We start from the raw sequence: 16,104 nt of genomic DNA, 5'->3' as shown, positions 1-16,104 counted from the left end.
ACTGTTCATAACAGCATTATTCGGAATAGGCAGAAGGTATAAACAACCCAAATTCCAATCAACAAATGAATAAACAAAATGTGTTATATACATGCAATGAAATATTATTCAACCTGAAAAAGGAATGAAATGATGAACCTTGACAACATCATGCTAAGTGAAATAAGCAAGATACAAAAGGATAAATATTGTATGATTCCTCTTATTTGAAGCACCTAGAAGAAGCAATTTTATACATAAAAAATATATAATAGAGTTTACTAGGGGCTGGGGGACAAGGGGAATGAGAAGTTACTGTTGAAGGGCATAGAATTTCTATTTGAGATTTTAAAGTTCTGGAAATGGATAGCAGTGATGGTTGTACAACATTATGAATGTACTCAATGCCACTGAACTGTAAACTTAAAAATGGTTAAAATGGCAAATTTTATATTATGTATATTTTATAACAATACAAAATTTGAAATCTCATTTTAAATGTTGTATTATCATTTATTTTGATTGATAAGGTTCAGCTGCAAAGCATTAATAGATTTAAATATCTCCTTATCACAGGTACCGAGAACACATTGTCTAAATTCCTACAATGCTGCCTGAGATGCTGCTTCTGGTGTTTGGAAAATGCAATAAAGTTTTTAAACAGAAATGCCTATATTATGGTAGGTAGATTATTTTTTATTTACTAAGCTGCTTCTTTGCAATCCCAAACATCATGTCTACATTGCCGTCTCTAAAGCACTTTTACATCATGCAGTTGAATTTATCACTATGCTGATATAAGGCTTGTTAATCCAATGCCTGATTCAGGGATATGCTTCCCTAGTTGAGATAGTATCTGAACTATACTTTATTGTTACTTTCAATATTTGTTTTGAGAGCAAAAATATTACACACTTTGGAAACTTATAAGTGTGCTGGATAAAAAATGGTTTTATGTGTCTTTGGCATAGTTTAGTGGGAAGAAAGAGTATTTAATCTATGTTTCACTCTGAGAAGAAAATACTTTCTAATTCTGGAATTTACATAATTTTAAAGAAGAGTCTTATCCTTTTTATGAATCTTGTGTTAGAATGTGTGGAGATTGACAATGCTTAACTGACTTTTGTTTCCTATGGCACTATGGAAAGTCCTACATAGGCTTTTTAACATAAGGGATCCAGAAATATAATTTTTCTAACATTTAGAAAGCTACAGTATAACCTTTTGACATTTGCTTATTATCACAGTAGCACAGGGTCTGGAAAAGTGATAGAAATAGTTATGGAGATTCAAACAGTCATTAATTTACCTCTAATGAGAGTATTATGTTGAGCCTATTCATCAATAAATCAGGTTTAGTGAAAGGTATTGGGTTTCCTTAAGAGTAATTTTTTTATGTAGAGACTACAATATTTAACCTTTTCAGCAATAAACTCTAGCCCAAACATTTTAAAGGCAGAAGCCATTATCTGGAATTTGAGAAAAAGACCTGCCTCTGTTTAAGGCTGTCTAATCCCCCAGAGTTTGAGGGCATACAGCATCGGAAGCACACCTGACTGTCAATGACCCTGAGAGTTGTGTAGAGCTGAGGACACACAGTGTGTCCCACAAATCCACATGTTAGAAAGAAGAGTGGGGACAGCTCTACAAATGACAGGAATTAATTTGGTTACCTTCCTGTCATTGGATTGTCTTTTGATCTTGTTAGAGTATGTTACTGGCTCCAGAATAATATCAGCTGTCTTCCTCAGATTGCAATATATGGCAGAAACTTCTGCAGGTCAGCAAAAGATGCTTTCAATCTGCTGATGAGAAATGTTTTAAAGTAAGTAATCAGGCTGAACATTGTAATTTAACAATTTAATGAACCTTGAGCATTACATCCTTCACATGTTGTTATTTAAAGTGTTGGTGGCATTATTAGATATGAATATTATCTTTTAACCTGATGGATTTAAATATTATCTCTCATACCATTAATTTATTTTCATATCTGAGAATTGTTGCTTCCATCATCCACCTGTGTCTTTAGGTCCATTGGCATTTTTTCATTTTTATTATCCCCTCTGCTCAAGAAATTCCCCCAGATGAACAACATTATCATCTTTCCCCCTCCCAGAATTGGTGGAGCCTGAGTGAACAAAATCAGAGAACAATACAGCATCCTGAGGACGCAGGGTGTCTATAGACTTCAAATCAGAGACAGAGGCTGACACCACCACTGCAGGGCTCCTGACAGCCCTACAATGCCATCTTCTGTTTACATTAAAAATAAGTCAGAACATCATCCATGAGTTCCACCATCATTTCTTCCAAAACAATTGCCAAATACAGTTTCAGCAAAGACACATCAAAATAAACTCATGAATATTTACTGTCATCAATTTCAAGTAACAAGTATATTTTAAACACAAAATTATACTTTCTTTTTTTTCTGATATTCAGAGTTGCAGTTACAGATGAAGTTACATACTTTGTATTATTCCTGGGGAAAATTCTAGTTGCTGGAAGTATAGGTAAGTAATCATGATGAAAATAATTTTTAAAAAGTTTAAAAGATGTTTGGAAGAACTGCTTTACTACAAAAAACTATATTCCTTTGCAAATGTATAATATACATGTTCTACCTTTTCAATGTAGGTGTTCTGGCCTTCCTATTCTTCACACAAAGACTGCCAGTGATTGCACAAGGACCAGCATCTTTAAATTACTACTGGGTACCTTTGCTGGTAAGAGTTGGTGTCTGAGTCATTGCAGACTGCTCTAATAAAAATACTATAGACTGGATGACTTAAACAACAGAAATTTATCCCTCACTGTTCTGAAGGCTGGGAAGTCCAAGATCAAGGTGCCAGCCAACTTGATTTCTGGTGAGGGCCCTCTTCCTGGTGAACAGAGAGACACCCTCCTGTATCTTCACATGGTGGCGAGAGAGAGAGAGATTATCTCTTTCATTTATCTTCTTATAAGGACACTAATCCGATCCTCCTGACCTAATCACCTCGTAAAGTTCCCACCTTCAGATAACATTGGGGCTTAGGACTTCGGCAAATGAATTTAGGGGGTACACAGTTCACTCCGTAGCAGCTGGGTATTGCTGATTCTGTGATTTATCAGAGATAGCACAATTTTAAAAAAGGAATAGGAGAAATAATAATGATAGCTAAAATTATTGGTCTTACTTTATGCCAACCCACATCCTACTTTAGAGACTGGGTTCCTTGGAAATAACCTGAGACAGAAGATTGCATGCAGAAGGTATGTCAGGAAGCTGTCTCCTGAGATACATTGGTAAGAAAGTGAGGAGGGCAGGATAGGTAGCAGGAGAAGCTGACCCATGCTGAAGTTACAGCTGAGGCCGCAGAATTGCAGGACATTCTGGCAAAGGGGCTGGACCTTTGTATGCTGCATCAGGCAGTTTTTGATCATGAACTGACCCCTGCATGAGGGTATAACTTTGGGTGAGGCAATTCCCTGCAGGAAGGGCAATTCTTAGTGAGGGAAGCAACCGAGTCATTAACAGCCTAGATTTCCAACAATTGAGGATGGATGAGGCAGTGTAGATCTGGGTGAAGCCCTGCAGTATCTATCATAATATATTAACTCATTTAACCCACATGTCAAAAATACTGTCGTTACTTACATTCTCCCCTCCCCCACTGCCAATTTTATATAGGAGACACAGAGAGGTTAATTCACTTGTTGAGTACCTGAGCTGTGATTCAAACCCAGGCAGTACATGCTCTTAATGCCTAATGCTTTATTGCCTTGGTGTACAAGATACTAAAACTGAGATATTTTTGCTAGGTACTGGGGGTGGCAGGAAGAAAATGGGCAGGTCATCAATGATAGACTGGATAAAGAAAATGTGTTACATATACACCTTGGAATACTATGCAGTTGTAAGAAAAAATGAGATCATGTTCTTTGCAGCAACATGGATGGAGCTGGAGGCTGTTATCCTAAGCAAACTGATACAGGAAGAGAAAACCAAATACTGCATGTTCTCACGTATAAGCGGTAGCTAAATATTGAGTACACATAGACACAAAGGGGGAAACAACAGATACTGGGGCCTACTTGAGGGTGGAGGGTAGAAGGAGGGAGAAGATTGAAAAACTACCTGTTGGGTACTATGCTTATTACCTGAGTGATGAAATAATCTGTACACCAAACCCCTATGACACACAATTTACTTATATGGCAAACCTGTACATGTACACCTTAACCAAAAGTAAAAGTTAAAAAAAAATTTTTAAAAGAATTCAAAAGAATATTCCAGAAATAAAAGCACTGACATCAACTGACTGAAGAGGTACAAAATATCATTGGCAAAATCTCTTTGCTTGATACAAAAATCTGTTCTCTCTTTCTTCTAAAAAGCTGGGCATATGGCCAGAATCCCTGGATCACTGTGTTGAGAAGAGTCGTTCTGTTATCTGGAACACCTATTATAAACTGTTACCCTAGGGAGAAATAAACCTCTCCTTTTTTAAGAAAAAAGAAAGAAAAGGAAGGAAGGAAGGAAGGAAGGAAGGAAGGAAGGAAGGAAGGAAGGAAGGAAGGAAGGAAGGAAGGAAGGAAGGAAGGAAGGAAGGAAGGAAGGAAGAGAGAGAGAGAGAGAGAAAGAGAGAGAGAGAAAGAGAGAAAGGAAGGAAGGGAGGGAGGGAGGGAGAGAAAGAAGGAAGGAAGGGAGGGAGGGAGGGAGGGGAGGGAGGGAGGCAGGGAAAGAGGGAGAGAAGGAAGGAAGGAAGGAGGGAAGGAAGGAAGGAAGGAAGGAAGGAAGGAAGGAAGGAAAAAAAAAGAAATGAAAAGGAAATAGTACCCCCCCAAAAAGGAAAAAAAAGGCAGTTAATGTAATAAAACTTGTTTAAGTCTCAGTACAAAATATGCAGAAGCATTATCATTGAACTTTTTGGTTTCTACATTAAACCCTTTTTCCCATACAGAGTACTTCAAAACTTTCTCATCATGGCTTTCATTTATAGCTGCATTATTCTTCTTCTGGACAAAGTAAATGACATGTTGGTTCTCTTCTTTATCCATTTACAGACGGTCATTTTGGGGTCTTACCTGATTGCACATGGGTTCTTCAGCGTCTATGCAATGTGTGTTGAAACAATTTTCATCTGCTTCTGTGAGTATTTAGTATGTGTGTGTGTTTTCCCCCTTCAGCGGATAACTAAAAGGTGAGATGGTGAAGGCCCAAGTCCTTAGCTGACTTGAGGATCTGCTGTTACCTGGCTGCAACCACAAAACGCGTTTATCTGGAAAGAGGTATTGCTTAGTAGATGTTCTTTAAACCTTAATACCTGAGAAATAAGTCAGATGCAGAGAGACAAATACTTCATGATCTCACTTACATGTAGAATCTAAAAGAGTCAAACTCATAGAAACAGAGTAGAGGGGTGCTGACCAGAGACTGAAGGGTCAGTAAAATAGAGAGATTTTGGTCAAAGGGTACAAACTTTGAGTTATGCAGGATGAATAAATTATGGCACTCACATGTACAGCATGGTGACTATAGTTAATAACACTGTATTGTTAACTTGAAATTTGCTAAGCTCTTAAGTATTCTCACCACACACGCACACAAAGATAACTATGGGAGGTTATAGACATGTTCATTAGCTTGACTGTGGTAATCATTTTACAATATATTCATATATCAAAACATTATACACCTTAAATATTTACAATTGTTATTTGTTAATTATATCTCAATAAAGTTGGGGAAAAAAATTGCACCTCAACAAAGCTTGGGAAAAATACACAATTTAAAAAGAAATCTTAACAGCTAAGAGAATGGAGTTTGCAAAGCACAGAAGAGTCAACTACTGAAATGAACCTCAGTCTTCATGGCATACTGTTAGCATGAAATTATTTTGTTCATTTCTTGATTTTTTAAGTAAATAACAATGATTGGCTTCTGCCATGCTTTATTAACAGAACTGAAGACATAACTGGACTCTGGGAACTAGATATGTGGAATTCTTTACGGAGAGGATTTATAAATTCTGATAAAGCCAAGATGACAAAGTGGTTTCAAGGACATATAGGGCCAATTCAAACTGTGCATCACAATGACAAATGGATAGGATGCAGAGAGGAGTGCCTCTAGGAAACAGTTGGATTAATTTTGATACATAGAGTTAAAATACTTCTTTAGAGCTTTCATCACTGACTTATACATGATGCTTCTATAGTTGCATATGCAACTCCCAAACACAAAATAGGGTTTTCTTTTTTTGGCTAGGCACTGTCACTCATACCTGTAATCTTAGTGCCTTGAGAGGCCAAGACGGGGAGAATTGCTTGAGACCAGTCTGGGCAACATAATGAGACCCTATCTCTACAAAATAAATAAATAAATAAATAAATACATACATACATACATACATACATACATACATACATAAAGTCAGGCATGGTGGCACACACCTCTAGTCCTAGCTACCCAGGAGGCTAGGTGGGAGGATCACTTGGGCCCAAGAGTTCAAGGCTGCAGTGAGCTATGATTGTGTCACTGTATTCCAGCCTGAGTAACAGCAAGATCCTGGCTCTGAGAAAAAAAAAATGATTTTTTAAATATTAGTACCTCACCTGAAAAGTCCTGGAGAACCTAGTATCTAGCAGAAGCTTAATCTAGCCCTCACCTTCCATGCCATTTCTTTGGCAAACCAACAGAAAGTAGAGTCAGTAAGTAAAAGAGCAGAACTTGTTAGCTGCACAACTACACATCCTGGGAGATTATTTCTTTAGCACATTGCCCTTAAGAGAAACAGAGAACATTTACTCTCTGAAAGGCCATTACTGAGCAATCCACTTGTATAAAACTAACAGTTTGCATTTTAGAGTAACCCACAGCACCAACTTCACACTGGGATCAAGAGAGAAGATAACTATAGGGAGATATATTCAAAGAAAACCTCCTAGAAAATAGTTTGGCCTTGTTTTTTGTTTGTTTGTTTGTTTCTGAGCTCATTAAAATCAATTCTCAATAACCGGACAAAGAATTCAGGAGAACTTTATGTACTAGTTAGCTCTTCCTCTGGTTGTAATAGGAATTAAAATGTTTAATGTTTTCCTAGTGCTTCAGTGGTTTAAGAAAAGCTATCTATCAACAAAACATCACATGAACAAACAGTTCAGTATGGGATGGAAGAAGGAGCACAAGTAAGGTTATTCGTGCTAAAACACGATGGAGACAGGGCTCTGGAATGCTCAAAGATCTCTCCTTTCATCTCTAACACTAATCATGGGAGCAATACCTGGAAATCACTGTGTGGCCTTCCCCATTCTTGTAGCTGAAAATACTTATCAAAATCTGTCTCAGGAAATGTCTGGAACCTACTAGTTTCCAGTCTTTGCAAGTTTTGGCTAATATGTTGATTTTAAGTTTGGCAGTTGATTTTGAATTTGGACAGTAAGAAATGTTTTCCACCATCTTTATTAATCAATTGCCAACTCCTTGAAAGCCAGGTACATCAGCTTGATTCAGTGTATTGCATGTTGACATTAATCACTTCCTTACAGAGACTCTTGTCTGTGATAACAAAGAACAAGGAAACTTAAGTTGTGTTTCTCTTCCTCCCCTAGCTGTTACTGTGGGCAACATCATACTTTGTAAAATATTCTTCTTAAATGATGCCCTGAGCCAAATTCTGAATGTGTAGATTGATTGATTGATTGATTGATTGATTGATCAATTCCTATTATCTTGGCTGCGAGAAAACCGGTGATTTTTACAATGCCAACCATTTGTAAACACTTCATTTTTAGAAACATGGAATCTTTTTATTATTACAAGGTGCTGAGATGCATGATCCCAGAGTGGGAAAAAAAATAATGGTTGTAGATGATTATTAATGTGATCCAGGCCAGACTTCTTACCGGTACCTCAAGAGTAATAACAAGATAGCTATGTTATATATAGCAGTAATCCCTCCTTATCCATGGGGGATACATTCCAAGACCTCCGGACATGCCAGAATTCTCTAATAGTACCAAATTCAATTGCTGTCAATTGGAACATGTTTCCGTGTATGTCTTCCATCCACAAATGTAATGCCTTTTCCATCCTAACTAAGCACTTATAATACACTGTGGCCATAACTTTTGCAGTTTGAGATACAACAACAAAACTAGCTTAAAATTCTTTTTTCTTCTTCACAATTTCACGTATAGAAGATTTGTTCTGCCGGGCATGGTGGCTCATGCCTGGAATCCCAACACTTTGGGAGGCCGAGGCAGACATATCACTTGAGGTCAGGAGTTCGAGACCAGCCTGACCAACATAGCGAAACCCTGTCTCTACAAATAATACAAAAATTAGCCAGGCATGGTGGTGGGCACCTGTAATCCCAGCTACTGGGGAGGCTGAGGCAACAGCACCACTTGAACCTGAGAGGCAGAGGCTGCAGTGAACCGAGATCACACCACTGCACTCCAGCCTAGGTGACAGAGCGAGACTTTGCCTCAAACAAACAAAAAACCGAAGAAGATTTGTTCTTACATAGATCTTAGCAACCTCAGCATACATTTATTTCTTATTAACTCGAGAACTTTCACCTTTTCACTTAAAGGAAGTATTTTACAGATTCTCTTTGGCATATCCAAATTGCCAGCAATGCTAATCTTGGAATTTGAGGCCATTATTAACTAAAATAAGGGTTACCTGAACACAAGCACTGTGATCTTGCAACAGATAACTAAGAAGGCTACTAAGTGACTAAGGGAAGGGCATCCTAGACAGTGAGGTGATGCTGGATTAAGGGAGGATCCCCTGCCAGGGTGGGATAGAGCTTGACGGTTTGAGGTCTCATTATGCTACTCATAATAGTATACACTTTAAAATTAATAAATTATTTATTTCTGGAATTTTGCATTTCATATTTCTGGACCTTGGGTAACTAAAACCACAGAAAGTGAAATTGTAGACAGCAAAACTGTGGATAAGAGGGGACTATTGTATAGAAATAGGATTAAGGACAAAAAAACAAAATGATCCGCGTCTATCATGTTCCCTCCTTTGCTTTTCATTTTGTATGTGAGGAAGGTCACTGTGAGGGCTAGTAGAAATCTACTAAACCAGTGACCCAACTACTCCCAAGAGTACAGCTACTATCTGCTGTGAACTGTATATATCTGGGGGAGGCTTAATTTCATGCAAATGTATCCTTGTTTCTCAGCATAATTCTGGTGCTTCCCCCCAACTACCCAGCAGGTGGGTGGTCAGTGAACATGTCATCAATTTAATATTAGCCTAAGCAAAGCTGAAAAGTAAATTAACATATTACAAGAGTCTGAATACATTGATATTAGCTTTCAAATATAATCTGAGGAAGACTGCAAAAACTTAGGACAGGGTGCCTTATAGTTAAGTAGAACAAGAACAAAACTAGGTGTCAAGAGGCTGAGTCCCTATCTCATCCTATTTACCTCAGAGCCTTTGACTTCAGCAGAGTTTTTTTCTATCCCTGGGCCTCAGGGTCTTCGTCTGTAATATTAGAGTATGGACTACCATTAGAAGTGACTTGAAAGTCTGAAATTCTGTTATTATTCTACATTTATCATAGAATTAATACACTTTCTATTCAGCCCATCCCGGAAGATTTGGCAATTTATATCTTTCTGAAATGAACAGTTACAGGATTTAAAGATGACATTTTTGAAGGGACATAGAATATTTTCTTAGCCTTTAAAGTATCAAAATACATCTCTTTGGGAGTGGGAGGTATTTAGGAAGTTTCAGTGTTTCCTGGCAGAGGTTGAAGCTTCTTGCCTTGCCCAGCATCAGCAAGTAAACTGCACTAATTTGTCTTATATTTGACTTTCTAACACTGATTTTTCTGATTTTTCCCTGTTCGACCCACCAATTTATAAAAATGTGTATAATTGTTCTGCTGCTGCTGCTTTTGTCTGCTTTGGCTGCTGCCTATACAGGTGAAGATCTGGAAAGAAATGATGGATCTACAGAAAAACCCTACTTCATAACCCCTAACCTGCACGGAATTCTGATCAAGAAGCAACTAGTTCCCCAGAAGCAGAAAGAGTAGAAAAGCTCCAAACAGTGTCACTCACTTTTAAGTAGAAGTTGTGTAAATTAGGTTGATTGTAATTTGGAAATGTCGCTTTTGAGTAATGTGAAATTTCTGTGCTTAATTCTAAAAAGTCAGCACCTGGTGCCACCTGAGGTGTCAGGTATTTGGTGATGTTAGCTGCTGTCTGCTTTATAGACGGTGGTCCCAGCTAAAGATCAAAATGTTAATGTCAAACGTTTTTTAAAATCTGTAGCCGAGAGTGTTTTAATAACTTTTATAACTCAGTGTGCTGTTTCCATTGCAGCACTTTGATAGCCTTTCTTTTTATAAGTGTATATTTGTAAAGGATATTCAGGCAATTTTTGAAAACACTATAAATGTGTAATTAATTAGCCATAAAATATTGATTTATAGTTAACCAGCCTATGGTACTAAATTTGTAAATATGGTGCTATGGTTATATTTATACTGTTCGAGCTGGTGGACAACTCTCTAAACTGTGATTAAACTTGTATTAATGGTTCCCTAGGAAGTATATTTCAGTGAGTCATGTCCATAACAAACATAGATGTTGGTGTTATACAGGTTCTACGGAGAGCATTACTGGGTAAAAAATACTGTGGAACCTTCAGATCCCATTCTGTTTTAGTGAAATGATGTTTATAGTGAAGTCGAATCTGAGTTCTGGAGTGTCATTTCCAACAACATGAACCTCTGTCCGTGATGAAAACATTCTGAACAAAACTGAAATTGTTACATAACTCATGCCTTTTGTCTTTAACCCAAATTTCTTATTCCCACTATATAGAAAATCAATATGAATTTGTTTCAGAAGAGTGATTATATCTTTTCATGAGCATACCTGTGTTTCTAGATTAAAGAGATTGTGTAGCTTTGTTCTACAAAAGGTTTGATTTTGTCTCACCTTTCAGTGAGGAAAGAGAAAAGTAAGACAATTCAGATTTTACCCTAAGGAAATATACTGTCAGCCCTCCATCATCTAATACCTTCATGAGGGAAATACTGCAGGTTAGGAACTCTCTCCCTGCAGGGCTTAGGAGGAAAATTGTTGCCACCTGCCACCCTTGGCTGCCTGAGGTTTCTGATAGTCATGCGTAAGTTTTGAACGGCAGAACAAAGCATGAATCAGACACACACCTTGCCGAGCCATCCTCTGTGTGCAAATGTGTATGATGCGGTTAACCGTGTAAAAATGCACCCCTAAAGGAGCATTGAATCAATTTGTATTTTCTTGGCTTTTACCGTAAGCTTTGTGTATAAGGATTATTTATGTATTGACAGAAAGGAACATGTTGATCTAACATGTTGATCTGAATATCACCTATATATCCAAGAAAAGAGTCAGAAATGTATTATTGTGTTATAGATTGATCTAAATATGTATTAATTATCTTCAAGTGTAGAAACATAGATTTAAACTGACTCTGTGGCAGATTAATTAATAGCAATAGCCAATGAATAGGGAAGATTTTTAATATGTAATGACTACCAGCTTGTTCTTGGCTTACATTCTTGAGATTATTGTATTCAAAAGTGTTGGCTGGCTTCACATTTTGGCAAAGAGCCTTCTGCATTCTTATTCTCCTTGAAGCATAATGCAGATAATAATGACAACTTATCTTTCTTGATTATTATTATTTTATTATTCAACAAGACAAGGGCCACAACAAAGGACCAGGAGAATAGTGACCTCTACCTGAGAATTTGTTGTAACTATAAATGTCTATGCTCTGCCCAAGAGATTCTGATATACTGTGATTTGATGTAAGCCAAGATGTGAATTATTATAAAGTTCTCTAGTTGATTCTGATACACATAAAAGTTGAAAAATTGGCCAGGTGCGGTGTCTCACGCCTGTAATCCCAGCACTTTGGGAGTCCAAGATGGACAGATCACTTGAGACTAGGAGTTCCAGACCAGCCTAGGCAACATGGTGAACCATCTTTATAAAAAATATAAAAATTAGCCAAGTGTGGTGGCGCACACCTGTAGTCTCACCTACTTGGGAGGCTGAAATGTGAGGGTGATTTGAGCCCAAGAGGTCGAGGCTGCAGTGAGCCATGATCACACCACTGCACTCCAGCCTGGGTGACAGAGAAAAACCCTGTTTAAAAAAAAAAAGTTGAAAAATCACTTGAATAAAATATAAATCAACACATAAAACTAGTTGCCAATTTATACTATGAGCTAACGTCTAGTCAGAAAAATATTCTCCATTTACTACTTATTTGTGTAATTGAAATGTGTAGAATAAAAATGAGCGTTGTTTTTGGGAAGATATTTAGAAGCCATTTTCTTACAAAGCAATTAAACTAAAAACTGTGAAAAACTAGGGCAATGTTCCTCAAAATTTGCAGTGGATGTGTTTGAAATCTAAAATTTCACAATTATTAGTTTTCAAGGCTATACTATCTACATTATTGATGGCAAAACAAAATCAATTTTAAACAAATATAGTAATTTAGAAAGTAAATTGAAAAAAGAAGGTGAAAGTTATTTTCTCAATATTGCAACTGAGAGACACGCAATATTGTCAGAATCTGACCTGTTACACAGAATGAAATAATATATACTGACATAATCACAAGGGCTGATTGTTTTCTCATAACTATGTTTACAATAATGTTGATGCCAAACCATGCTGTTTAAAAAACAAAAACAAAAACAAACAAAAAGAGGATTTTGAACTGCTGTAAAGCGAGTATACAGCAGATGGCGATGTTACTTCTCTTACAGTTCTGCTTTGATATTTACTCTGTACCATTCTTCCTCCTAGTGGAAGATTTAGAAAGAAATGATGGTTCTACTGCAAGACCTTATTACGTGAGTCAACCTCTGCTGAAGATTTTCCAGGAGGAAAATCTACAAACTAAGCAGCAGTAGAAGAGCAAACTGGTCGTCCTACAGCTGTGTGTTACCTTTTCTCCATCTGCTGTGTCCGTGCAACATTTGTTTCATAAGTGCTTTGTGTTTAGCAACACTGTATTTACGACCTTGTTGGCTTGCATTTGCATGTTTTATACCAAAGCTTATACTGTAATATGTGAAGCCATCAGAAATCGCAAGGGAATTGTTAATAACATAAAACATTTTTATACTAAGATCATTTGTTTTGTAATTCATTTTTAAAGAGTGGCTTGGATGTTTTGAAAATAATACTGAATATGTTAATATTCTTTTAAATCTTAGATTGAAAAATGATACATTATTTAAATTGATAGCTCCTAATATATTTTTAAAATTAAAACTAAAAGACTTCTTCTGCAGGGAAAATTGGTCAGCAAAGTGAAATTAAAAAGTTTAAAGCTTTTCCCACTCTTGTTGGACAGTAAATCAGTGAAAGGACTGCCCCACTTCAGAGTTTGCTCTCTTTAAGTATAGAATGTTTCCTCTTAAACAAATTGCCAATCATCCAGCCTTTACTACTTCGCCCTCTGACAAAGTGCCTTACTGGCTATTTAATATTACCCAGCTTTTATGGGCAAGTTTACAAACATTGTTTTTAAAAAAATTAAAACCTGCAATGTTTCGTGATTAAAACAAGTCTTCTTGCATTTGTTTCACTCTTAGCTCACTGATTGGAAAACATTTGTCATTTTGCTCTGTTTGATATCCTCACTATTATGGAATACATTGTGCAGCTAAACAATTTCCCTTGCGCCTAGTGGACATTCCTGAATGTGTACTACACGCAAGAAGAAACAAACCCCGAAAGAACACTTGTTGGATTTCCTTCTTTCTTTCTTTTATCTTTTTTTTTTTACTAAAAGAGAAGTTTTAAAATGAAATGTTTTCTATAGTAGATCTTTGAAAATACAGTAGGTATAATACTGCATTTCTCAGTGTTTTACAAAGATCAGAAAGGGAATCTTCTAGGAATTACAAAGGGAAACTTTACTCCTCGAGAGGGTGCTCACAGATGTCATGTACTGAATAGCTCCCTTTTAAATGATCATTTATTTTCATCAAAGCCTATTCTATATATGCCATTTCATTTTCTAACTTTTGGTGTGAAAAAATCAGTTTACTTATAATAGGTTAGTTGTATTGTGCTACTAGAAACAGGAACATAATTTTCAATTCAGTTTTAAATAATTTTACCAGTACTACTAACTTTTAAGGAAATTCATTTGGTTACTCCGTGTTACAGAAAGAGTTCATAAAAAGATTCACCCTAAGAGAATGTCAATCATATAATGATAATTTGTGAAAGCTTTGAGAGTCAATCATCAGTAAGTTACTATCAGTTTATAAAATATTATCACATTTGTTTAAATGTGACTTTAGATACTTTTATGCCAAAAATAAAACCACATGAGCACATGACAGTCTGAGCTCTATAATCAGTGTGCTTCTGCTGTGCAGAAATGTTAGAAATGTATTGTCTAAATATCTTTGATAATTAAAATGTTTAATATTTAATGAAATTTGTTGTTACTTATTGTTTTAAAACTGTTTTTTCTTTTAATAAAGATTTAAATAAGAAATATCTGTCTGTCTTTTGATTTAAGCTAGAAAAAGAGAAAAGCTTTTGCTTTCAAAACCCACTATACTATGACAGTATCTTCTCTGTACCAAATGTCTAGGTGGGTTTTTTATTTTAATCTAGATTTATATTTTTAAAATTTCCACTTTTCTCCAGCTGTGCGTTGACAAATCAAGTAACGGAAACTGATAACTTATACAAAGGAAATAAGTCAAAGCTAAATGGATGAGATACAAAAAAATTTTTAAAAACTCAAAATTTTTTTTAAAGCCTAAATTAGTCAGTTGTTCTTTGTTTTTATTTGCCAAAGATTTGCTCAGTCCTTCATTTCATTTTGTCAAAATTTATAGAGGGAAAATGTCATTATTTTCAAGGCAGGTATAAATTTAGAGGCCCTAAAGGATATGAACACCAATTAACAGTAGTTTCCTAAAGCAAGATTAAACATAACTATCACTGATTTATGTTAAGCTAAATTTTAAAACAAATATATTGATGTCTTTTCCTAGGTTGAATTATATATTAAATCTTCAAAATTAATTATTATTTAAAATTTTATGGGTTTCTGGTTTTTTTGTTTGTTTGTTTGTTTTTGAGATGGAGTCCTGCTCTGTCTCCCAGGCTGGAGTGCAGTGGCACAATCTCCTCTCACTGCAACCTCCATCTCCCTCATTCAAGCAATTCTCCTGCCTCAACCTCCCGTGTATCTGGGACTACAGGTGCCCGCCACCATGCCTGGCTAATTTTTGTATTTTTAGTAGAGACGGGGTTTTACCATATTGGTGAAGCTGGTCTTGAACTCCTGACCTCAGGTAATCTACCCGACTTGGCCTCCCAAAGTGCTGGGATTACAGGCGTGAGCCACTGCGCCCAGTCCTAAAATTTAATGGGTTTCTTTCAACGAAAACATTGAACAATGATCTTGCAGTTTTCAGTGTTCTTTTAAAATAAGAACACATTAATAAGATAATAAGATAATAAAATAAGACATTATATTAATATAGCTAATTATTCTTTTTTATTTGAAATATAATATGTGGTTTCCAAAAGAAATTCAAATTCTGCTTTACGTCTTAAAAATGCCTACTTTTAGATAAAGCACTTATGTTGGTAAATAAATGATATACAATTGTGCAATGATTAATTTGGTTTTCCTATGTGCCTAAAGAGCTTAAAAAGAGTTAATGTGTCTGTATAGTAAAATCACACTATGAAAGGTTCTATGGCATTGTCAGGGGCCATATAATTCTTACTTAAACTGATATTGGAAAACAGGCTCTGTGTAACAATTTCTCACTTTTCTTTTAGCATACAGCTGACTAGCACTCATTCCAATGTATGTTCTTTCACTTTTACAAGTGGTGCCTCAGGAAATTGTTCTTAAACTCTAACCAGGCATAGTAATTATCTCCCGTATTATCTGGTTCTGGATTGGGGAACATGCTTTATAAATCAGCTTTTGTTGGCAAAAGATATGGGGACAAATTTGAACTAAAATCATTATTGCAGACCATAGTGTATGAAATGACATCTTAACGTTTTTTCCAGTTTCTTGCAAATGTTAACCTTAGATGT

General features: G+C 36.2%; 1 protein-coding gene across 4 annotated transcripts in view; it reads left to right on the top strand.

The window, feature by feature from the left end:
• SLC44A5 (solute carrier family 44 member 5) overlaps positions 1–14,530 on the top strand; it is a 531,948-nt gene extending 517,418 nt beyond the window's left edge. For 3 of the 4 annotated variants that reach the window (XM_050805057.1, XM_050805084.1, XM_050805067.1), the window contains 6 exons: positions 556–659; positions 1,731–1,804; positions 2,425–2,495; positions 2,620–2,708; positions 5,032–5,116; positions 9,925–10,049. In XM_050805057.1, the coding sequence (XP_050661014.1) occupies positions 556–659; positions 1,731–1,804; positions 2,425–2,495; positions 2,620–2,708; positions 5,032–5,116; positions 9,925–10,037 (536 nt within the window). In that variant the 3' untranslated portion in view covers positions 10,038–10,049. Of the gene's footprint in view, positions 1–555; positions 660–1,730; positions 1,805–2,424; positions 2,496–2,619; positions 2,709–5,031; positions 5,117–9,924; positions 10,050–12,819 lie in introns of those variants that run through there. The other variant, XM_050805076.1, reaches the window with a different exon arrangement.
• The last annotated feature ends 1,574 nt before the right edge of the window (positions 14,531–16,104 follow it).

Source organism: Macaca thibetana, chromosome 1 (assembly GCF_024542745.1).
Source record: "Macaca thibetana thibetana isolate TM-01 chromosome 1, ASM2454274v1, whole genome shotgun sequence".
NCBI classification, from domain to species: domain Eukaryota; kingdom Metazoa; phylum Chordata; class Mammalia; order Primates; family Cercopithecidae; genus Macaca; species Macaca thibetana.
Note: the sequence above shows the minus strand (reverse complement) of the source record. Positions and strands in the feature narration are given on the sequence as shown.